This window comes from Cygnus atratus, chromosome 3 (assembly GCF_013377495.2).
Source record: "Cygnus atratus isolate AKBS03 ecotype Queensland, Australia chromosome 3, CAtr_DNAZoo_HiC_assembly, whole genome shotgun sequence".
Lineage (NCBI taxonomy): Eukaryota > Metazoa > Chordata > Aves > Anseriformes > Anatidae > Cygnus > Cygnus atratus.
In genome coordinates this window covers 72,020,922-72,046,764 of record NC_066364.1, presented here as the reverse complement: position 1 = coordinate 72,046,764, position 25,843 = coordinate 72,020,922, and the positions used below count along the sequence as shown (strand labels likewise).

Below are 25,843 nucleotides of genomic sequence, written 5' to 3'. Positions count from 1 at the left end.
GCTCATGCTGCCAGGGGCTGGGGTTGGAGGAAGAGTTCTCACCAGGTAGCAGAGAATGATCCTTCGACTAAGAGCAGGAAACCTCATGCAACACACATACAGGCAAAACAAATTCTGATGTTTTCTAACATCCCTGTTCGGAGGCTTACAGAGATCCACCAACAAATTCCACATTTAAGAACGTGTTCCTAATTGAAAGGAAAAACCCTAAATAAATCAGGCATTCTGCCAAAGGATCAAACTCAAGATAAGGTTTGCTGGTAAAGACAGTAACTTTTATTAGCCCAACGGGTAACTGGGAAATCCAGACAAGTCTTTGGCATGCTACCACTTCTTGAGGTCTAAAATAAAAGCAGGAGACTTCAAAGCTAAATAAAGTTGAAAACAATATCATTACAGACCCCTTCCAAGATACCATCTATTTTACCCTTCTTTCCTTATCCTTAAGCTGTTGTAATAGCTTAAATGGTGGGGTGTACTACCCCACCAGTATAGCATCATTATTGACAAAAACAAGGGACCACCAAAAGCAGAAATTTAAATGCACACTACACTACTCCTAATCTGATCTGCTTCTCTTCAGCCAACTTCCCCTCTCGTTTCTACTCTGCACCCATCTTTCCAATCCCCACCAACTCCTGCCCTGTCTACCTAGCTACTTCTGCCACACCTCACCCCATTCAAACTCTTCTTGATGGCGATTAGCAACTCTCCATTCTGTTCTCCATGCTCCTTGTACATGCTCTCATTCTTCACAGTTCCGGCTCAGATGCCCTCTACAAGTTATTTTGATAGTTTCTTTCTCTACATTGCCTACACCCAACACTTAAGAGCACAAAAATGTTTCTCAGCTTTCTAGTCCAGGGCATGAACAAAGCCCAGAATGCTGCAGACGATATTTAAGTTCCTGGAAGGTTTCTGCTTGAAGACCAGAGCTTGCTTAAGTCTAGCAAACTCCTATGGCACACGTGAATGGATATTTTTTATTCACATTTTAATCACATATCCCTAAGAGTTAATATATATTCAACTAACCTGTTGCTTGGAAATAGAATTCAGTAGACTTTTTCCTCAGAAGGATTAGCTCAGAAAAGCAGCTGGGTAAAGAAAACTGCCCAACCTTAATCTTACAATCTTAAAAAGCCATTACAAACCCTGTTTTCAGCTGTTAATGAACAATAAGCAAGTCAATAATGGTGTGACCTGCCACAATGCCTCCTTCCACTCCCCATATCTAAAAACTATAATTAAATCCTCACCAGAGTTGTACCACACCCCCCACAGGATTGGGGTAGGCCACAAGATGTGTAACAGCACTTAACTCTGAAGAAGAAGAAAATATCTTCTGAAGGATATAAGGAAGAAAGAAAAAACACCAAGCTACGGAATAGGAAAGCATAAAGATCCTGGTTCTCCTTGAAAGCCTAAAGAAGAAAAGTAATTGGAGAGATGCATAGTAAACAGGGCTGTTCCTTGCACTCTAAAATCACCACTTGCATTGCTATAAAAACTAAAAGCTTGGCACAGAAAAAGCAGAGACTTGCAGAAGGGAAGAGAATTTCATTGTTAAGGCAAATGACTGCCATTCTAGAAAACTTAATTCTATTCCTGACTCTAGCTAAATTTTGTGAAGAATGCAACTTAATCCAAGCTTTTCGAAAAGGCACTCTCTAAAAAGAGCTGCTCAACTTCAGGTCTCAGTTATGAATACACCGAGTACTTGCAGCTGAAGTAATCCGGAGCTATGCTTTCAATATTGAAGTTGATATTAAATAACCCAATGGTCGGACATGAGGGAGGAGAGCAGGCTGCATCTCAGATCAACCACCCAAAACCAGAAGCAAGCATAATTCTGGGAATAATTTATTTCTGTATGCAAGATACTAATGAGCAGCTTAACAATCTATTAGGTTATTAGTATTTCAGAAACCATCTGATTTGCTTATAATCTTGGAATTTTCAATGCTATGATAGGTCTACAAGGGCAACTGCAGAAATAAGTAACATCAGTAAGTTGTTTTTTAAGCATTCTGCGTGTATGCACCTTCAAACATTTTCATTTTGAAATGTTGCAAGTTCTCCATCTGTCTTACAACACAGGGTAGCACTGAGAAACTTTATAGTGTCATATCCATATATCCAGGATCAAACCATAATTCAACATTTTTAGCATAGAAACTGCTTCTTGCAAATATGGAGTTTATTAATACCCCTTACACTGATTTTATTTCAGGTATTTATGCATCCTTCTTTGAATAGCTACCAAGTACAACAGCAGACAACATACAAAAACCTAACTCAGAAACAGCTTTGCTCCTGGAAACAGGAAGTTACTATGAGATCTGCTACGGAATTGAATGAAACTGATTTTACATTTACATCTACTCAAACGCTGCTGTGTCAGACAGCAGTACCAAACCCTCACTGGTTACCAACTATGGATATTAGCTAGCACCAGACTAAGCCAGCACCCATCTAAGACTAAGAGTACTGCTGAGTGTAATAATTGCATTCCACACCACAGCTGGCACTGCCGTGAGGAGACAATGGCCCTAAAAGCTAAGAAAGACAAGCAGCAAGAATACATGCTCTGCATTTGCAAGAAAGGAGAAAGATGAAAGTGGTTAGCAGAGATGAAAAACACAGACGTACCCCAAACCTTACCAACGCTGAGGTAGATTAGAAATGGATCAACTTAGCACTTTGATGGCAAACAAATTTTGGAGACCATGTAAAATAAATGAAAACCCCATCACTTTCTGAACTTACACTCTAGTTGCCAGGTCTTCTAAACCACTTACGTTTATATTTTTAAACTTATTATTCTCCTTCAGTATTCATCTTTACTTTCCCTCCCCACCAAAACAGACTGAAAAAAAAAAAACAAGTTAAAAACATTATAATTCATTATTAGACATCCAAAGTGCCCTGATACATGAATATTCATCAATCCTAACAAAGCCCAGGCACAATAATCTACCAATTGCTTCAAAATATGTTTGTGTTATTAAATAAACAGATGTCAATGACTCAAATACATCTGACAATTCTGCAATAAATGTTAAAGTCAATGGTACAACTGTATGAGCTCCTACTAGCAATTTTATTGCAGTTTTATAATATAGGCTTAACTTAATTAGTAAAGCAAGTTCAGCTACACTAAGAGATGTTTGGTTACAACTACCATTAACACTGCATGAGGTAGGTAGGCTTTATGACTAAGCAACAATTGACTAGTGAGAGGGAGCACACCACAGGCTGGGATCTTAAAGAGCTCACTTAAAAAAAAAAGGCAACTGATCAAAAGATGAAAATAGAAACCTACCCCTTTTTTAAGTCAGTCTGAAATGCAATGAAGTAGAAAGATGCAATAGACACAGTATAATGATGCACATACTCATCTCCTGCTAGTATCTTATGGAATGTTATTTAAAATACAACACTTAATTTTTATACCTTTATTAAGGGACCAACACTAGCTGCATCCACAAACACATGGTAGCATGTGAGAAGCAGCAATTTTTAAAACATTAAAAAAAGACAAACAGCTAAAATTACACCTACTACAAAACAACTACTTTCAGAGTACTGAGTCCATTCCCATTTTTTCAATCACAGTCACAACAGAAATCACCACATAGGTGGCCACAGTTAGGACTGCCTTTACCCTGAGCAGGCACAGGCTCCACATAGATGTTGCTGTTCAGAAGTCCTACTGTTAGGTTCAGCTTACTTGGTCACTCTCTACATGACACAGTCTCCAGGACAGAAAGGTACAACTCGCCTCCCTAAAAGCATAAATGTTGCCTCTCTTCTTAAAGTAAGAAAACTGTGTGCTTCAATTTCTTACACAAATTCTCTCTTCTGCTTCCTATTTTTCATCACACATGCACATGTAAAGACAGACAAAGAAAAGCATGTGAAGAAGTTTGCACTTGGAAGAAAGAGTGAAGGGAAATTAAATATGGTAGTGACAAGGAGTAGATTACAACATATGGAACATGTACAGAACAAAGAAGGATATAGGAACTAACAACTTCCCTACAAAAGAAACTCACCAGTTTATCTGAATCGATGCAGACTGAGATGTAGTTGTAAATAAAAAGCAAGAAAACTGTGTTTAGGATCCCATCAGCTAAAAGAGCTGATGACTAAAAGTTACTCTTATTTGTGCACAGGGACAGGATCTGAGTCAGAAAGAATGAAAGAAACAAAAGAGTAAACAGCACCCAGTTGCAATCACTGCCCATCCAAAACGACAGATCCTTGTTTTTCTATTTAGCTTCTGATTACAGTATTCACTTCATGTGAATGTTATACTACATTATGGTTCCAGTTTTTCATGTGCTATCAAGCACAAAATGAGGCCATTCAAAGATGTGCAACGGCATCACTCCCTCAAAATGTTAATCATTTAAATAATCTCAACTTAAAATACTCCCTTTATTTAAAATTCTCATAACATTATTTTAATAATGCTGTTTTTTTTCTTTCATCAACAACTTTTGCTCTGCAGTTCTGTACCACCATGGTTTTCATATCATTCCCAATCACACTTGGTGCCACTTGGGACACGGAATCATAAGAGTTGTAAAAGACCTCCAAGATCATCTGGTCCAACCATCCCCCTACCACCAATGTCAACCACTAAACCATGTCCCCAGGCACCATGTCCAACCTCTCCTTAAATACCCCCAGGGACGGTGACTCCACCACCTCCCTGGGCAACCCGTTCCAATGCCTGACTGCTCTTTCTGAGAAGAAATGTCTCCTCATTTCCAACCTGAACCTCCCCTGGCACAACTTGAGGCCATTTCCCCTAGTCCAATCGCTAGTTATCTGCAAGAAGAGGCCGACCCCCAGCTCCCCACAGCTTCCTTTCAGGTAGTTGTAGAGAGCGATAAGGTCTCCCCTGAGCCTCCTCTTCTCCAGACCAAACAACCCCAGTTCCCTCAGCCGCTCCTCACAGGACTTGTGTGCCAGGCCCTTCACCAGCTTTGTAGTCCTTCTCTGGGCACGCTCCAGGGCCTCGATGTCTTTCTTGTAGCGAGGGGCCCAAAACTGAACACAGTACTCGAGGTGCAGCCTCACCAAAGCAGAGTACAGGGGGACGATCACCTCCCTGGTCCTGCTCTCTACACTATTCCTGATACAAGCCAGGATGCTGCTGGCCTTCTTAGCCACCTGGGCACACTGCTGGCTCACGTTCAGGTGAGCATCAGTCAGCATCCCCAGATCCTTTTCGTCTGCACAGCTTTCAAGCCACTCTGCCTGTAGCGCTGCATGGGGTTGTTGTGGCCAAAGTGCAAGAAATAGCCCTTTCTTATGTCTCAATTTCATAAACTCTTCAGTTTGTTTCAAAATAGAACATTCTCCTTATTTCTGATCCTTGATTATGACTGAATTTCTGTGACTATTCAGTAAGTAATTCGCCTTCTTGCTCTGAAACATTGGAGGATGGTGGTTTGGTCAGCTGCCTTACAGCTGCTTCCACTCTCCCTGGAAGATAAAACAAAGTATCTTCCAATCAAGGTAACTCTACTTATTTAATCAACAGAAACCTTCATTTCATATATTTTGCCAGAAAAAAATTCCAGTCTCTGGAATGGATGTGATTACGGTTTCATAAACTTTCTGATTCTCTTCTGTGTCTTTTTTTTTTTTTTTTTTTTTTACACAAGCAGGGAAGAGGAAGGATGAGGTCTGTTTGCAATGAGTCTTTCTGCGTGTAAGCTAACCTGCTCTTGGAAAACAAAAGGAAGATACAACAGTTTCTATTATTTTTAATAATAAAATGTATTTAAATATTTAAATTTAATAAAACTAAAATAAAAATAATATTAGCATTTGGCAACGATAATTGTACGTTATGAACTTTTTTTCCTTCAACAAGTGCATAGAATTCTGAAATAGACCAAAAGAGATGTTCTCAGCATTCATTTGCCACAAGAACTCTTTTTTTAAAATTTTTAACTTTTATAGACCTTGGTACTTCATAGTGTATATATATCCAATGCGTTTTGCTGCTTCTGATGTAGAGTAAGTCATTTTCAACTAACTGGAGGACAGAAAAAAATTTACAAGACACAAACACAATTATAAAGCAGCAAAAGAACAGAGTAACCCGTTCTTATATTTAAGTACAAGAATCTCACGAGGTTAGGAGTCAAATGGACCTTTTATTTATTTACTTTAATTCCTAATGTAACAGGGAAGAGACAAGAGAGGGATTGAAAACCCATGATTTAAAGTGTTAGCATTCAAATGTCCAAATTCAAGCTTCAATTCCCACTTGCTGGATTTTCATTCTTTATGGTTATAACATTTGCCCAGACATGCAGTTTCCTGAAGGCTGTTTAGCTAATAATGTTGCAGATTGTTTTCATATATGACTCTTTGAAAATGCCCAATTCAGATTTACAGAAAAATAAAATATTGCAGCTTGTGAAGCACTTCAAAAACAGAAGGCTGAAAATGCATGATTTAAAATATCTTCAGTGCTTGCAATTTGGCAGTCCCATTACCTAGACAAATGGGTCTTGGGGAAAAATAGATTCATAAGATTTCATGCTTATTTTTCAGTTTTTACTATCAGCTTCTCAGTTTTCAAGCTTCCTCCTTAGGAAGCAGCACCTGATTTAAGTTTCCTTCTATTTAAAGCGCTACTGCCCATTCAGGGTCTTGCACCCCAACCCATGGGTCCTTCTCGGCTCCATCCAGAAAGAGCACCCTTTGGTTCACCTCCAGTGACCTTGGAAGCAAGAGTTTAATAAATATGTATAGTAGGCATGAGATCATTTACAATAAATAATTATATTAAATCCAATGTTGTTTTAATCTATGACATCTGCCCCTAAGTGAAACAAAGGAATTTTATAAAAACCTTCATAGGATCAAGGGACCATTATATAGAAAACAAACTAATATGGACATTTTCTAGGACCGGCCAAGATCCTATAATCTGCATGAGCATGCTGCAGTTGTAGAGAAGAACAACATATCCAATAAAAGGACTAAGAATTCACAATTTCAGATTGAAAGTTCATCTGCAGGTATTGTTTCAAGAATTCTCAGTACACACCCTCACGCTTTCTATCAGAAGTGCTGCTTTTTCTTTGCATTCAGGGAACATGAGGAAAATCATTATAAGCTTGAGGAATTTTAAGGTTCACATTTATTAGACATTTCCAAAGGGCTTTGCCAGGAGAGTAATTACGACTACTGACAAAAGCTATTTACACATGGTATTATCCAAGTGGTGTTTACCACTTTTTGTTTAGGAGTGTTCAAGTAAGTCTGCTATCTCCTGCTCCTATGATGTTTGAGTTATCCTGATTCAGAACTTCAACTCTCACTTAAGGTGAAAAAGAAGGCTAAGAGAAAAAGAAGCATTAAGGTCTCCTCAAAGCAAAGGGTGGAGGTGTAAAAATATCATCTTGTGTTTATGCTTGGTTAGGAGGGTAGTACCAAAAGGCAAATGTCTTTCACCTGGTCTTCCACTTTGAATTGCTGTTCCTGATATTTAATGAGCCACAGAGTACTCTAGTATCCACCATCCATAAGATCAGGTCTTCTTTTACAGAAGACAAATGTAAAGACTGCTGGACCCCTTACCATGTAATTCAGTTAACCAAAAAGCTTTAGGGATACCTGCTCTGTAAAAAAGAACTTATGCTAAATAAAATTATTGATCAAAATGCATTGAGATCCTAAATAAACAAACTGAAATATAAGTCTTGTCTTGACTAAGTAAGTACTTAATAGCTTGGGATCAACTATGAATGTGCTTCTCTTTGTAGCCTCCAATACATCTCTAGTCTTCAGTGCTTTGGATATGCTTTAATTTTATAGGAAAAGAGAACTTGAGGAAATTGATAAGGGTAAGAGAGTTGGGTAGAAGGAGGTTTTGCTTCAAGTTTCATGCACTCTTTATTCACAAAAAAGCAGACAGGGACAACGTTCTTTATTTAGTCTAAAAACTTCAGTAAGAAAGTGTCACTGAACTGACATTTCAAAACATCCCAGACAGAAAAAAAAAACGGCAAAAGACACTTGCGTCTTATGAGCAACTCTAAAATGAATTTATTAGCTTAAAAATGTAAATCCTATTATTCTTGGGGTAAAGGGGAAAGCATTCAAACTAGTTTAAACAGATTTTATAGTATCAGGGGGTTTTGTTGTTTGTTTGTTTGTTTTTAGTATTAAATGCAAGTTGGTATGCCCAAAATTAAACAAAGAAACAAACTCTGGAGACACAAGAAAGCAAGTCCCTAATGCCCCAAATTCTTTCAGTTGTCTAAATAAAGAAAGAAAAAACACTACATTGAATGTGTTACATGCCTGTGTCTGAAAAGTTACCTCAAATTTACTTTTAAAATGGATTTGTTAAATTAACTTAACCCCTGAATTAATTCTCTTAACTGAATTAAAAACACTTCGATCTGAGAAAGAGTATCTGCATACACATTCAAAGTCAATTAACTAGTCCATTCTGAAGATTTATTTTTTTATTTTTTTATTTTTTTTAATACAAAATAAATTTTCTGAGATCACACATATGGGCAAAGTTAAGCTAAATGAACTATGAACTTTCCAGAAAAACGTATTTTACAGTATACAGCACTAACCAATTCATCCAAGAATAAAAACATTTCCACATATTTTAAGATATTCACAGCAACCAAGATCGGAATTTTATTATTCAAGAAACGTGAACCATTCCCTCACAAGCAGAAAGTTAAAGAACTTGCTCCAAAACCTCCAAATCTATTAGCAAGGATAATCAACAGCTCCCTATTTCTTGTAAAGGTATCAATCTTCAATACATGCTCAGCACTGAAGACTAAAGAAATAGCATAAGTTATAGCTCTTTCTAGTAACACAATTTTTCTCTGATTAGAAATTAACCTTTTTTCAAAAAAGCACAGAATTACAAGAAAATCACAGAAAGAAAAATTATTAAATCATATACCGAAAATAAGGTCAATGTTGCATTAGAAGAGTTTAATTTAGCCAAAAAGCACAATTAAAAGCCAATAAAAAGAGCTTAATAATTCCAATGGCTACACAGTTAACTGTCAAATATAAGGAGATTTCTCTTCATTTTAGTCTATGGAAAAAATCTTTTGGGGAATTCTCACTTAATGGTGACATTATTCAGAGGTTGTCTGAAGTGGAAGGGAACAAAAACCTTTGGAAGATGTTTGCATGGGCCCTTTTATTATGAACGTGCACTCAACAACTCTACTCCTTTAAGAATACACTGTATTCCCTTATTTATGCTAAACCATTGACTTTCTTAACTTTCAAAACATAATCCTTCCAAGTAAATACCCTCTGATAATGTTCTCTGTTTTATATGAAGCTATTTTTAAAAATTGCTTCCAAAATATTAATTGGAAATAGCCTTTCTGCCTTAACAAGTTTGGCAAATAACCTTGTTTGACATAGATAAAAACAAGCAAACAAAAAAAAAACCACCTTAAGTATATTCTGTATGAAAATACTGAACATACAATCTGATAAAAAAAAAATGGTATTTAGCATCCAACATAAGCCCAGCAAAACTACTATAATTGCCAGACTTTTTTTCCTTTTTTTTTTTCCTTGGAAGAGTAGCTTGAAAAGATTTAGCTACCGCATGTGGGTTTCTTTATTATTATTTAAAAAACAAGCAATTACCATATTTTGTTTTTGAGCAAAAAATTTTTAAATCTTAAAATTCATACTTTAACCTAAAAATGGTTTATTTAGAAGTAGGTATCATCACCTAGTAACATTAGGAAAGAACATTTCTGAAGTATCTTTTGTTTGTTTTTTCCTAGATACGACTTTATGACTAATACTTGGGCGAAAGTAAACAGTGCAAAGTTAATTGCCTCAGTGACATTAAAGTGTAAAATGATCACTGTTTGACCACTCATGGTGATTTTTCTTCTTACACCCAAATTAATCTTTCTTTGTTGCAATATGTGAGGTCTGCTTTCACTTATTTTCACTGTCCTTTCACTGTGCATCTCAGAGACTGGCTCCATCTTCTGTATATTTCCTTTTTTTAGGTAACAAAGGCTGTGACCATGACATTTTTTTTTCCCCAAAAAAGGGGGAAAAAAAGAAAAAAGCACACCTACCTTTCAAAGTGGACCGGCTAGCAGGTCTCCCAACGTTATTTTTCTGATGTTTTGTTGACATACGCTTCATCTGGCGGGGTGTACTAGGAGGAGAAGTTCCATAGAAGGTGTCAGCACTTGCTTCATCTGATAATTCCTCAGGTTCAGATTCAGAGATCTTGCAAGTAGCATCTTCTGATTTGCACTCTTTCCTGAAGAGAATAAGTTAAACCATGATGTTAAAAATACTTTTTTTTTTTTATTTGCAGTATCTGTTTAGAAAGCTAATCCACCAAAACAACCCAAGCATTCTCTGAACCACAGTGAATCTTCCATATTTTCATGCCACAGCCATGTGGCACATCCCCAAGAGTTTTCACAACCATAAAGGCAACATTCCAACCAAGGAAAGGATAGGCAACAGGAAACAAAGAGGATGTACATCCAGAGAGTGTCTCTAGGAGAACAGAGTAAAGAAAATCTTGCATGTCATTTATTTGTATCTCAGAAAACTTGTGGTAAGTCCAAAACAAGAGGTACATGAAACAAACCAAAGTTCAAAAATACAAATATAATCACAGAATCGTAGGGGTTGGAAGGGACCTCAAGAGATCATCGGGTCCAACCCCCCTGCCAAAGCAGGATCCCTAGAACAGGTTGCCCAGGTAGGCATCCAGATGGGCCTTGAATATCTTCAGAGAAGGAGACTCCACGACCTCCCAGGGCAGCCTGTTCTAGTGCTCCATCACCCTCACCGTGAAGTTCTTTCGCATGTTGGTGCAGAACTTCCTGTGCTCCATTTTTTGGCCGTTGCCCCTTGTCCTATCCCCACAAACCATTGAAAAGGGGTTGGCCAAATCCCTGTCTCCCACACTTAAGATATTTGTAAACATTGATAAACAGACCCAGGTCTCTCAGCCTTTCCTCATAGGGAAGATGCTCCAGGCCCCATACCATCTTTGTTGCCCTCTGCTGGACTCTTTCCAGGAGATCCCTGTCTTTTTTGTACCGGGGAGCCCAGAACTGGACACAGTACTCCAGGTGAGGCTTGACCAGGGCAGAGTAGAGGGGGAGGATCACCTCCCTTGACATGCTGGCCATGCTCCTTTTAACGCACACTCCTTTTAATGCAAGGGAGTCCATCTACTGAGTGGCAGAGACAACTGAAGAAAGAGGTCTTCCCTTCCATCCTTCATCTTCCCAACTTGTACATACCGTGCAGGCAACTTCTAAGATCACTGAAAAGGGTCTCCACCCTTCACAGAACTTTCATCTAGCACAGGAGACCTGAACTTATTTTATGTATTTTGCACTGATTTTTAATATTAAGTAGGTTTAGTCTCAGAATTGTTTTCTTTTTGTTTTTGTTTTTGTTTTTTTCCTGTAGCAAGAAAATAACAGGGTCTCCACAGTAACTTTTTAATTACCCCTAACTACTTTGGCCCTCAGGAAAAATGCAGATAATACTTTGAAAGAACTGAGGTTATGCAAACATGAAATTAAGATAATGTATATATGTTCTTCAAACCTGAAGTCTAGATGGTCAGCTTAACGACTGGATGTAGTATCACTGAACTCAACAGAAAGCGTGCATCTTTACAGGATTAGAGTCTATGTCAGTACAGAGTCTAGCACAAGGGACCAACCCTGAGTGGGCCTTTTCACATTTAAGCAAACATTTTTTTACAGTTTTACATACATTATCACAAGACACTTCAGTATTTTAAAAATATTGACTTTGTAATTTATCAAAATTCTAAATCACTTTGATTTAAATTGTTCCAAGATAAAAACCATAGTGTAACATTTTCTCCTTCAGTGAGGAACAGGTATGTTCAAAAAAAAAAAAAAATTTAAAAAAGAGAAAAGAGAAGAACCTGCCCGGTATCACAGTTGCACTGCAGAATGAGACAATCAAAGCCCAGACTGCTGTGATTTTGATCACCTTTCTCCCCTACCAAGTGCTTGCAGCCTCTCCTTTGAGTCAATGCTGGCACTAAGCCAACGCCAGGAGCTGGTCTATCTGTAGGCTAACACAGCAAACAAAAAAAACAAGCAAACAAACAAACCCCCACGCATCAGTTTTCATATGTAAACTCCAGAAAAGCTCAAAGCACAGCTTCCAGTGCCAGCTTCCTCTCACAAGAGGAGGTCAAACGTAGAACAAGCATGATGGGGCATGCATGCACCCTCCTATGAGGGTTTGCTTTAAAAATAAGTTATGACAAATACAGTAAAAGACTAGTCATGTCAGATACTGTTTCGTTCCTCCCAGGGAGGACTTGCTCTGTCCCCCCAGATAGGATTACCTGGGCAGAGGGGCAGTCGGGCAGGATACCACTCGTGGCTGGATCTCTGCTGGGTGGCCCTGGTGACTCGCCACCACAAAATCACCCTCTGAGGACAACAGCAAGAACACTGAAATTCAGTAGGTTTTATGCTGCTTGCTAAGGTATTAGGAAATTTCAAGAGCAAATGTATACATGGAAACAATTTAAAGGCAGTCTGTGAACTGCCTTATTGCCCCATCAGCAACAGATCACTTGAGTTCTTCACAATCTTACAAAAGACGACAACGAATGAAATCCTTTGGACAACTGGGGCTTCAGGGGAATGTAAATGGCAGTAGGACGGGGTTTTAACCTTTTTGCTCCTCTTTCTACCCATCTGATGTTTATCTACCCGGGGTAAATACAGAGAAGGGAGAGAAGAGGAAGGAGGAGGAGAGGAGCCCGAGGCACCAGCAAGTCCCCAGCTGAGTGCAGGCCATGGCTCGGCTGCAGCTCCCGGTGACAAGTGGCACCATGACCACCCCTCTCCCCGGACACAAGGACAGCAGGGCCCACTGCCTCGGTGCCACCCTCTCACATGAGGGAGAGGAGCACACACTGCTCCAGCTCGTATGAGGGGATAAAATGAAGGCTGCATCACACATTTTATTTCACGTTTTATGTTCTGCAAGGAACATCCTCCTGACTGCGGGGGAAGGCATGGAGGCAGATACATTTGACCTAAATCAGACAGAGCAAGACCAGCATCAGTACCCGATAACTTTCCCTGAAATTCCACCTGGAACACAAGCAGTATTTTACTTGCTACTATTTTTGAGACAGACGAGGAATGTTACTCATGTTCTGGTGGAGCAAGTCTGAGTGTCTGCAGGAAGAAATATGTCAGAATATTGCCAGCCAGTCAAATAGCAGCGAGATTAACAAAAATCACATAGTGTGCTGTTTCTTTGCCTTTAGCTACAACCAGAAATAAATACCCTAACATGCAGAACAGCAATGCTCTCTGCAAAGCCACAGATACATTTAGCGTGTGAAATCACCCTTCTCACATTATAGCTTTGAGAAGAAGGCAGGCAACGTTACTAACTATTGCAGATAAACTTTAGAGGTTACCTAAGAAAAATGACTCAGGTAGTATCGTAGCACCACCTGTAGTTTAAGGAGAGCCCTACAGTGAATTTGGTCATGACAACAACATGAAATCACCAATACTTTTAGCCTAGTTTCCCAGCCCTGGGAAGTCATGCTGTTTGTGTGTCTTCTAACAACCCGATTCAAGTAACCACTAGTGGCCAAATACAACAAAGGAGTCTTTTTCAATGTAATTTGCTCCTACATGTCCTGTAAATGCTGAACTGGCAAAGTGGAACACAAGTTTCCATCTTTTTGGGTGCCAGCAGAATTTTGTTCCTGAGAACTCCAGCAAACAGCGCTACTGCAGGAAAAACTTCAGGCAGAGCACACCCCTCTGAGTTTGCCAAAGACGAATCAACCACAAGAGCCTCACCACATGAAACAAGAAGTCATTAGTTCCAATGCTTATGGAACTATTTATTTTCTCAGTGATCTCACTGGCCTGGCAAGGCCACGGGTGGGGCGCTGATGCTCCCATGGGGCCTGGCAGAACGGATCCAGAGGCGCTTGCGTGAGGTCCCTGTTCCAGGACAGCTTGAAATGGGGACAACTTACCTTCCTGTAAAGGCCAGTGAAGACACCACTTTCCTTTTGCTTTTAAATGAGTAACCTCTAAGAGCAAAATGACCATACCTCTTCGCAAATGGACCTTTAACGCCCATAAGCTGATTCTTTCCTCAACAGCCGCTGGCTTGTCTGTTCCTTGCTATGCCTGATGAGAGGCCACGAAGCCCGAAAGTATTCAAAATGCCCTCCAACCTCACACCTGAATTAAACACATACCTATACAGAGGGACGGTATGGCTTCCTTAAAATTCAGATTTTTGTCCTGGGTAATTTAGGAAGCTGTTCTTTAATTTGTTAAAACCCCGGCAGATTTATCATAAGACATATAGAACCAGACAGAAGCCACATCACAAAACAGCAGCCGTGCTCGACCGGAGCCCTGTGTTAGCAGCTGACAGCATGTGCTGACTTGAGTTTTCTGATCCTTGCAGAGGGAGGAGGACAGTGGCTGCAACTCATGTGTAAAAATTCAGCATGCTCAGTTTAGGACTTCTGTGCGTGGAAAGTATGTAAATAAAGCCTGCATCCCAAGTCAGAGCTCAGATCAATGCCAGTGAACAGGAAGACTTGGTTTTGCCAGCAAAAGCCTTACTGTACAACAGTGTACCTGATGCCTATGGTCTGAACTAAAGGAACAACATCAATTTAGTCACACCTATATAAATTATTCTTATCCACATAAAACCAAATAGCCTGCAGACATACAGGATGATCAGCTACAACCTGCTGGTATTAAAAAGTTATCATTTTAACAGATTACTGACAAAGTATTCATAACATTAGTGTGCTAGTTACTTTTATGAACTAAGCAAAGACTAATTAAACACACAAAACTACAAAACGCACTGCTGACAAACCCAAATCAAATGATTGTATTGGTTAATATACAAAATTGTTGGTTCCTAAATATTGTTTTAACTGGAAAAATTTGGCAAATACTAATGAAAGTTAATTCCTTGTTTGCTACCAAGAACTGCAGGTTTTCTCCCCCACAACCAGTGGAAACATTCCTTAATCTTAATTATGTGTATACACAAAAAGCAAAACCTAGACAGATGACAACTGAAGTTACTATTTGTCAAACGTACCAAGGACAGTTTAAATCCAATGGTTATGGAGAAAACTGGAAGTGTATAGTCTTCACAGTACACTACATACAGGTTGCTCCTATCCTCCGTTTTAACAAGCAAAATGCTTCTCCTCAGTTTTACCCTTGGAATATAGAAGAGACTGTAGCCAGGATCGCAGTACCAGGAATACTGGGAAAGTTGCAAGAGCTGTATGGTAAAGAGACAGAACAACTCTACAGCTTTAAAATGTAAGAAGAAATAAAATAACCAAGAAAGTTTCAAACAAGTAACTACTGTATGTTACAACATGGTGCATTTCAATCAGAATTGAAAAATCAGAATTGAGATTTTATTTGGCTTGTACATGTAGCTCACAACAGGCATTTTACTTTTTAAAAGTATGTCAAACAGTTGGCATTAAATCTAATATTTCAGCTCAATCATGAAAACTGAGATACATCTTCCAGATTTTCAAAGGTCTGCAAACAAAAACGGGAGAGGGAAGAACTGAGGTTTGAGGGAGCAGGACAGGTAGCAAAATGTCTGGGAGCTGTTGCTGTTGGTTTAGTAGGAAACCACCAGTCAAACCTCATTTCCATTGCTTTATGGGCACAAGATGACTCTCCATATACTCTGCATTTTAAAAACAGTAAAAAAAAGAGTTAAGCCCAGAGGAGATGTCACTTATTTCACGGTTTACAAATACTTGAAGACCATAAGCCATTAGAGAAATATAATAATTAAAAATATACTAACAGATGAAAAGACCACTGAAGACCACATGGGGACATGTTAAAATTAAGTTGGCTAAGTCACACTGAACGGTTTGATTTTTAAACAGTATAAACTTTTTGCACTTCACTGACACTTTTGCAATCTTGCCTTCATACCTGCTACCCTTGATCCTCACAAGCAGGAGTTCAAATATGTTAGGACTTTGCATACACCAATTCAGGTTCAGCCACTGCTTATTATCCCATACCCAGCTTAAAAGCTTGCTGGGCATCAGAGCAGTAGATGTGAACTGATTCATCCACGAGCACACAGCAGTAAATCCAAGTCAGGCAACTACAAGGCAGTAGCCAGGACAGTCGCCCAGCACACAAGTTACCACACCGTGCAGTCGACAAGTGGCTGCTGCAAGCAGCTTCCTGAAGGTCCTGCACCTTTCCCACATCAAGGAGTAGCTCTCTCTTATGGCATGTTGCCATTTCCATACAGAGCACTGCAAGATCTGTACAAGATTCACCACCAAGTTGCCAAGTGCTTGTTCTTGACATTCAATACCTTTGTTTTAAAGGTTAAATGTTAATTTTTCATGTATATGCCCTATAACTGGACTATAGACTGATAATTAACAAAGTAGGAAGAAAAGGCTTCATTAGCCTGTTCTTAGTAATGCACATTTTCAATTCACTAAGACAACAGAAAACAATTACTACGCATTGCCAATCAAATCTTTTTTAAACTAACGTAGCTATCCCCAAATACAGTTGCAAACATTTTATTTCAAAACTAACCAATATCCCAACAAGAACAGAGCTGCAAATCATTACTGTGCTGCAGCTGCTAGCAATGCAAAAAGCAAACACGATTTTAGGTAACCATCTGTTAAGGCTGAAAAACAAAAGAGTATCCAGTTAGAGCTGCTAAGCACAACACAGCTCTGTAATCGGCTGCTCTAATTTCTTGGTTCTGAAAATTTTCTGAACTGAAAGCAGACAGGACTACAAAAAAAATTTTGCATACAATTTTTTCCTAAAGATCTACTACATTTTTCAATATTAGAAGTAAGCGATTGCAACTAGTGCATTTAAAGTATCTATTACAAACCAGTTAATGGCTGTGAAAGAAACATTAAAGCCTTCAATAAGAAGCAAGAAAACTTTTGTTTTGTTTTTTTAAACAGAACAGCGGGAATTTGCGCACAGTTTGTACAAATAAAACTGTACTTTTTGCTAAATACATCCTGTGCAAATCTGGCAAAGTGCTTATGGGAAAAAAAATCGCCTAGTTAGTAGGATATGAAAATTCTGCAACTGGCACACAGATCTGAATGGTCTGTGTCACATATTTCTATTGTGACTATACTTCTAGAGACAGTTAAAAAATAAATACATTTCTAAGTCCTTTCATTTCTCAGGACCTGTTTTTCAAGCACATTTCTCTAACCCCATTTGTATGTCCCTATGATCACCTTTACATCTGCACCATCCTTCCTTACTAGGGGAGGTGGCTAATCCTTTCTAGTTAAATGCATCCATTTCTCATCTCTTCTGATAGCTAAGGCATAGGTATTTATGAGGGCCACATTCAACCTTTCATGAATTTCTCTACCCATAAAAGCAGATATGTAACATACACCAGTGTCAAGGCTAATAAGAATGGGGAAAAGAAACAAACATGAAACTTGTCTTAGAAGTAGAAGAAAGTCTGAAGTAGAGACAGTGATGCTAACCATAATGCCAAGAAGTGACTTGAGGAAAGGAAAAAACATTTTGTTATGCAGTCATCTCAAAACATCACCCTATGGCAGAAGTCCAGGGCATTTCCATATTCTTTTCAAATTCACTAAGTATCTCCAGAAAACATTTTAAAGAAGAAATACTACCAGTACAAGGATTTCAGTGTTAATTCAAACTGAGCTGTACATGTCCACTTTTTCTCCTTACAGAGGAAGGAGGGAAGGCAGATCACAGTTGTCTCTATAGTCTAGGAATGAAGAACAAAAGCATGCAAGGGAAAAAAAAAAGTAGCAAGGTAGCACTTGGGCAGAGCAAAGGAGAATTTACTTATAACAGAAATAGCAAATTTACCATCTACTGTTGACACTAACTGAAAAAAAGCACATCTTTCAGCAAGTAAGTCTGCAGATGTCAATATTAGAGCATTTAAGTCTTACAGCAGAGATGTGTGTAAAAGCTCATGAAACAATTACTTGAAAGTAACATTCAGAAACTTTTAAAATCAAGCATGAAATGTAATGAAACTTAATCACACAATTCTCTACAGGGATGAAGTAGAGTCTCATAAATCGCTAAGACTATAGTTCATAGTAAGGTGACACAAAAGAGGGAACTGTTTAGGTACACCTTTTGTCTTTCAGGTTACACACTCCTGCCCTTTCTGCACAGAAGCCAGCAATCACGTGAACTCAGCCACAGATCCGATGAGGAAACACATTAATGTCTTGGTGCATCAGATCAAGAAGCTGAAGTGAAAATTCTACAGCCATATGATTGCTAGATCCAGAAGGAATGCAGTGGAGGAGCACGCCGCCTTCTCAGGGAGAGGCCAAAGGCAAGAAAAGGCAACCTGCTGTTCAAACACCTTGAGTGTGATGTGAAATCATACCTTCGGTCACGCTCTTCTGGCTGCAGCTGAAGCAACTTAGGTGACTTCTTTCTGCTTTCCAGTGACGATTTGCCAGAAGTCCCCAGCCCTCAGGATGCACTGGTAAAAGTGACCGGACTGGCCCTGGTTCTTCCAAAACAATCCAGCTTAGCTGGAACGTCTTTGTTAGCAGAATTTTTCCAACTCCATCCACTTTGAATTTGATTAGGCAACCAAATGCACATAACGCTATGCTAGCAAATTTCACATGGCAGAAATCCCTCGTTTGAGGGTGGGGGAGAAGAGATGGAGGTTGGGAGATGGGAAGAGTAACTTCTAGTCTGGGTCAGTTGCAAAACTAATGCCATTTTTTATCAGCTGCAATGATAAAAGCAGAATACTTTGGCAGGAATACACTTAAGGTAATACCTGTATCACTACCAAGAGCTGACGGAATTATGCAATTCCAACAGCATATTTATAAATTAACCTACAAATAAGGCCTCCTTGACACATACAAAAATTACAGAAACACTATAAAACCTGTCTAGTTAATAGAGTGAATTAGCAGCATATTAATAACATCTTCTCCTCGCTATTTGTGCGTTGTCTCCATTTGAAGGCTAACCTGTGGCACAGCTGCACAAACGCAAGCACCCAAAGCTGCTACGAAGGCTTGACCTACATCCACCTGCTTGTCTGCTGTATGGGTTTACGCCATAAGAGCCATGCTAACAGTTAAGCACCAAGGACAATAAATCCCAGATCAGCCTGTCAGAAGCACAAAGCAAGTGCTTCTGCTGCAAGATCAACGGTGGTTTGTAACAAGACTTCATTGTGATAGAACAACCAGTATTTCTACAGAAAACTGCAAGGAAAAAAAAGTTATTACTGGGGAAAAACTAATTTAAAGGTTAGAGTCAAACAGTTCATCTTTAATTGAATCCCACTGACATCTTTTCCCCCTTGGTAACACTCAGCTGGAGCCATTTAATAAGAACAGAAGGGCACAGCAAGCAGGAACACATTTCATTTCTACAGCAGACCTCAAGCACGTCTGACTGCAGCCAGCACCCCGTTACAGGGCCCTTCAGAGCACTGTACTTGAATGAAGACACCCTGAACCACCAGAAATCTCTACAGAGACCAGCTACATTTAAAGAGAGAAATTCAAAATAAACCTTCTGCTTCTCGAGATGCTGCGATCAGTTTTGTAAAACCTTTGACACTTTCCCGCAAAGCAGAAGCTTCCAAGAGTTCAATTATAGTATTTATGGCAGAAAGATGTATAGTTGCAGGGAAACGCAACAAAGGTTATCAAAACAGCGGAGAGGTCTTGAAGGACCATCTACTGACAATAAAATCTAATACACTTTTGTCAAACAACGAGTTAAAAATAGATTAAGGAAAATGCAAATTACTATTCATCATATGTTTTAATTCCAAGCAGAAATAAGAGTTATTGAGACCTATTTAAATAATCTAAGGAAGAGATTTTTCTTCTGCAAGTTACACCAACTCGAAGTAAGTATAAAAATAAAGCTCTTTTAACATTTTTGGCAATTCTTCATGTTCTCATCTCAGAAAAAAAAAATCAGAACTTTCTGTTCTTTTTTACTAGTAAATTTGGAAACAGAAAAAGGTTAACTAATTTTTCCATCTTGTATTATTTTAAGTTTTCATGCAAATTTGGATTATGACATAGAAGTATCTACAGAATATGCATGGACATTCAAATCTGCACCTCCCCTCGCCAGTCCCCCATACACAAACGTATTATTTGATTAAAATTATGTCAAAGGTCATTTCAATACAAAAGAGTAACAGACCCATTTAATTCTGATATTGCTCTGTAATGTTTAAAAAAAAATTATGAAAACGATGAAAATGTTGATGGTGTTGTTAGGTTTCCGCATCCACTATAAAGACAATGAGGTAAGACTGCAAAAGACTGCAAAAGGATCAAAGTGTAGAAGCATAGAAACAGGAGCTGAGATAGCTGCACCCACCCAGCCCCTTTCTCTTCCATGCCCCAGAACATATAAAGTCAAATATTAGTTACTTTCAGTCACCATGCTTCATCCTTTGGCTATCAGGTTTGTGTTACATTTTCAACCCCTACTATATCCTAACTCATACTTGAGAAAAATATTTTTTTTTAACTATTTGTCCAAGAACAGCACTTTATCTTTTCTATTTCTTTAAATTAGAAGTTCTGATCTCCATGGATTTTCAGGAAAATTTAAGCCACCACTGTCAAAGTTACGTATGAACGGAGATACCATGACAAAAAGCGTTCTGCTGCTAGGCTCAACTATAAACACAACATATGTAGCAGGGACAACTTAGGAAATACACAGATTTACACTAGAAGATAGTAAGATCCGTAACAGCTATCGATTTTCATTTCACAGCCGTTCTGCTCATCCCCCACAATCTCCCGTGCACAAACTTTACCACCACATTCTGGCAGACAGTTCCACTTGTAGATGAGAAAAGCTATCAGTTTTGATCCCAAAATTTCAGTGCGTCTTTTAGACGAAGTCAAAGCCTACAGGGAACTTCAGGTGAAGCACTGAAAGTTAAATACATTTTTAGTGGAAGCTGGTACCCAAGCACTTTGCGCTTCTGGGAGCTAGATGACCAGTCCACAACCTTAGGAAAACGCAGGCAATGCAACGGAGCTGCAGCACACCGTACTGCTTGGAGCATCCCAGGCACCGAAGGCTTCGTGTCCATGGACAGCTCCACCACAGGCTGAGAAGTAACAGGGATGTATGTAACTGTGGGCCTGCTCCCACTTTGGGATACCATTAACTTGATGGTTGTTTCATAGCTAGCACAGTAAAAGCCTTTAAAAACACTGCTCTAAGAGAAGCCATCAGCACATAAACTAGCAGCACACGTGAGCCAAGGGCATAACATAACGTGTATATGACATTAGAAAGCACTATATGACAGTCAATCAATGCTACTAAGTGGTAGCTGGATGCAGAAGGTACAGAATGAATTTCCTCCTCCTACTCGTGACACCAGTGGACATTCAGCAGGGCACTAAAGTTATATCCCACTTGTCTGGATCCAGAATAAACCAGGTGAAGGTTCATGGCAAGCCAATGCAACTTTACATGCCGGGCTCTTGGACTGGACGTGTTACTGAACATCTGACAGCTCAGTAACACTCTAGCTGGGGCGTTAAGAGCAAACATTTCAGTTTGGCTTAACTTCTGCAGTTGGTCAAGGATGCAAGGATGCACATGAAACAATTTTCATCTATTTAAAGGAATAAGATATTTCTAAAATTCAAAAATTTGTTAATAGATTACAGGCAAAACGTAGCATCAGTGTAGATAACACTTCAGAGCAGAAGAAAATTTAAGGAAAGTAACAGGCCAGCAAACATAAAGGGCATATACACATATACTCAACAGTAAGCCCAATCACACATCCGAAGAACTAAAGCTGATATACCTGTATCACCTTGTGCGGACGGAGGTCAACATGCTATTTGACTAGCAGTGAGTAGTTTAAAAAAAAAAATCTTCTATTTTAGATGCAGTTTAATAGAATGGTTTGTACATAATCTAAGAAATGTGGCTGTCACGGAAGCCAAATCTTTAAAAGGCTGTAAAACTCTCAACTCCCTAAAATAAGAATTACCGCATATCTTTCATCCTTTCCTTTAAATTCAGCAGATCTGTTTTTCATCACAGCACAGTTTGCATTCCACAAGGGCCAATATCACTTGCTTACATAATAGTAAAACCAACCTTGACACAGACAGCGCTAATTAACAGACATAAAAACAACTCAAGCAGCCACACAACGCAGACTAATCCTTGCTGCTATAAATGCCAGAGACATCTCAACAAGCGCTTCATGTGTTTGCGCGTAGGTGGAGCAATCAGTCATTCATCCCAATCTTGCACATGTAAACAAGAAATGCGATACATAAAAAATAGAGATTATATCTTGCCTTATTTAAATGCATGAAAGTAAAATTCAAAGGAAAAAAAGGGGGAGGGGGGGAGGGTGGTAAATCTACACACACAAATCACATTTCCAGTTGAAGCTACGATCCTAATTTAATAAAATAACTTGAAACTTTTTCACTATCAGTCATACAAATACAGTCTGGCAAGCAGAAAAATACGCTAAGCACAATTCATGACATGACCTCAAGCTTCCCCCAAACAACAGCTGCTGCAGACTGACAGCCCAATTCATTGTCATCATACAGCCAACAAATCTGATAGACAGACCACCAAAAAATCCCCCAGCGCAGAGGAAGCCTCCACATTATTCACAGTTCTGTCCTGCTCTATTCAGTCTTGCTCCTTCATTCACCCCTTGTGATGGATTTATTCCAAGAGAAAAGAGGGCTACAAGCAATCAAGGACAAGTAACCCTACAGCTCTTCGCACCTTCACAGTGCCACCAAAATTGGCAGCCCAACAAAGGAAATGCTTAAGGCCTCATATTTGCTGTAGTGAATTTTCTGCCATAAAATTATTGGGAATACCTAAGATTGGTGTCAGAAGATTTAGTGCCTGTAAGACATGATCGAGAAGCATCAAAGACATACCTGTTTTAGTTAGTGTTGTACTTTATAAAAGTGGAAACAGCTTGAAAACTTTTTGCTTGCTTTGTAACAAGTGTATCTAAATGTGAATTCTTCCCAGAACCTTTTAGCAGCATCATTTCGTTTACCCATAATGACTGCAGCCTACCCAATGCTCAAGTGTAATCCTGTCTCAAATTCAACATTTACTCTTAGGCTCCCTGAGTGCTCTTTGGTTTGAAGCCACCTCCCCTCTCTCCCCACCAAAGAGCATAAGTTAAAGAAGGAAAGGAAGACCTGGGGAAAAAAGAATACTTTTGGAGTGGAATTCCCAAACGCTTTGGAACATCTAGGACTAAGGACTGTATAATCCAAACAAAGCCAAGAGTATATTGCATGCTTACCTTAGATTTACAAAATGTACCATTGCATTTCTGATCCAAAAAGACAGAATCCTTACACAAAGATCAAAAGAGTTCTAACACAAAAGGCCGTGTCACAACAACAAAAGCAATCAACTTTCTTTTTTAAACAAAGGTGGGTGTATTGCAAATGAGAATGGCTAAGTACTTGCCCAACAGAATTCAATTTAACTGAAAAAGAATGCATTATACCAACGTACTTCAGTGCTAACCAGGACACCTTGTCATAAAAACACATTCATACTCCACGAACAGGATTGAAAGCAATCAGCTTACTTCATGCCACCAAATGGATTTCAAATTCTCAAGCCTGGTACAAGGTCCTGCAGATTTCAGCAAGATTCTGACCTCACAACTGAAGTACCTAATGGTAACTCTAAAATTTAAATGAACTTTAATTGTACTGAAAAAGTCTCTGATGCTTTTTTTCTTAAAAGCAATGCAGAAATAAAGTATTGCAACAAGCTCGAGAAACAATTCTCTTCTAAAGCAGATGTGCAATTGGTACACAAAGTACCTACAGAAGTGAATCACAGTGAAGCACATGCATTACCCTACGCAAATTAAGACTACCTAATTGTTTTGAGCCACCTCCTTCCCACCCACCAGCTCAACTCTGAAATAACTAATTCAATTTTCATTTGCTGGCTGAAGTTGCCACCACACTATCCACACCCACATCCGACTCACATAAACTGTCTTTTAATAAGCAGAATCCAGCAGAGGTCAGAAACGGCCCCAGACAGGAAATGCCTGGGTGTATTCCATTGAGGCACTGCAGATTGCTCTTCTGCGTGAACGCAGCCCAAGCCTAGGGTCACGCTGCTGTGCAAACTTCATTTTTAATCACTTTGTGCTCGACCTGCACTATCGTTCTTTGAAGTTGTTAATAACAAGAAATTCACTTGCCCTACTGGCATTTGTGTTTCATGGACGCTTCCAAACTCACTTGCCTTATTGACGTTCATATTCCATAATACTTTTGTAGAATCTAATGAACTTCCACATACCTTCTGTTTTCGCCATTCTCATGCCATAAGCACAGCAGCTCCTTAAAGCACGTCAATGAAAGCTCGAACCAGACACTGCTCAGCTCCACAGCTGCGATGCAAGGCGGAGAGCACGGCCACGGCCTCGGCATGCCACCAGCACGGGCAGGAGCTCGCCACGCCCAGGAGCGAGCCCATGACCTGGCAGCACCGAGCGCTTCTGTGCAGCGCACCTGGAGCACGACGCGCCCGGCTGCAGCCACCCGTCCCCAGTTGATCGCACAAGTGTCAGGGAAAGGTTTCCCCGACGCCTCCCAGTGAGAGGCGAAGCGCACCACCAGGATGTTACTTTAAAGGCAGAAATAATTGCCGGGGCGCCAACAACCCGGCCTTACGCAACGCTCCCCCAGCCAGCTGGAAGCCCCAAGCCACGCACCCATTTGCATCCCCGTCCCTCGGCGGGGCACGGCCGGCGGCTCGCCAGCAGCCCAAGCGCCGCTCAGCCCGGCCGGGAGCGGCTGCACAGCCCCGGGGCACCGCCGTGCCCCCGGCCGCCCGGCTGCCAGCCCTGCCTTCCCCGCAGCGCTGCTCCGCGACCCCGCAGCCCCCCGAGGCTGCACCCCCCGGCGGCCGCCCCGGTGCTCCCCGGCGCTCACCTCCCCCCGGGCGGCGGCGGCGGCGGCGGCGGCGGCGGCGGCTCCTCCATGGCGGCGGCAGGGAGCAGCGCGGCGACGTCTCTCATGCGTGCAGCGAGGCCGGCATGGCGGCGGGGCGCGGGGCGGTGCGGGCGGCGAGGGGCGGCGGGGGGAGGGGGGCGCCGGGCTCGGCTCTACCCGGCCGCCGGGACCCGGCCGCCGAAAGCCGCCCGCGCGGCCGCCATCTTGGGAGCAGCCTCGCAGGGCAGCGGAGCCGGGAGCATCGCTACGGCGCGCGAGGAGGGACCAGCCCCGCAGGACGCGCTCGGTGCTGCGCCGGCTCCGCTCCTCGCCGGTCACGGCGCCCCGGCGGTCCCTAAAGCCCCGCGGGCACCGGCTGGCTCCGGGGCATCGCGCCCGTGGTCCCTCGTCGCCCAGGCGCCGCCCCCGGGGCCGTGCGAGCGGCTGCAGCAGCCCCCGAGAGCGGTGGGGAGGGCGGAAAGTGTGGTAAAAGCGCTGGCACCGGGTAACGAGCCTCCGCTCATCTGGTGCCGGGCTCGCCAGGAAGCTGCGGGGAGGCAGCGCTGCCTGCCCGGCGCTGCGACGTTTCGTCTTGTGTGGGGAGGAAACCGGGTGGCCACCGTGTGCACCTGCTCCCCGATGGATGTGCCAGTGCTGTCACCCACTGGGGGCGTCCCGGACCTGTTATCACAGAGTCATCGAGGCTGGAAG

At 40.9% G+C, this 25,843-nt stretch overlaps 1 protein-coding gene across 3 annotated transcripts in view; it reads right to left on the bottom strand.

Moving 5' to 3' along the window:
- MAP3K4 (mitogen-activated protein kinase kinase kinase 4) overlaps nt 1–25,378 on the bottom strand; it is a 74,130-nt gene extending 48,752 nt beyond the window's left edge. For 2 of the 3 annotated variants that reach the window (XM_035538309.2, XM_035538308.2), the window contains exons 1-2: nt 25,133–25,241; nt 10,131–10,321 (exon numbers count right to left, since the gene is read on the bottom strand). In XM_035538309.2, the coding sequence (XP_035394202.1) occupies nt 10,131–10,321; nt 25,133–25,218 (277 nt within the window). In that variant the 5' untranslated portion in view covers nt 25,219–25,241. Of the gene's footprint in view, nt 1–10,130; nt 10,322–25,132 lie in introns of all 3 variants that reach the window. The other variant, XM_050709475.1, reaches the window with a different exon arrangement.
- Between the last annotated feature and the right edge of the window lie 465 nt (nt 25,379–25,843).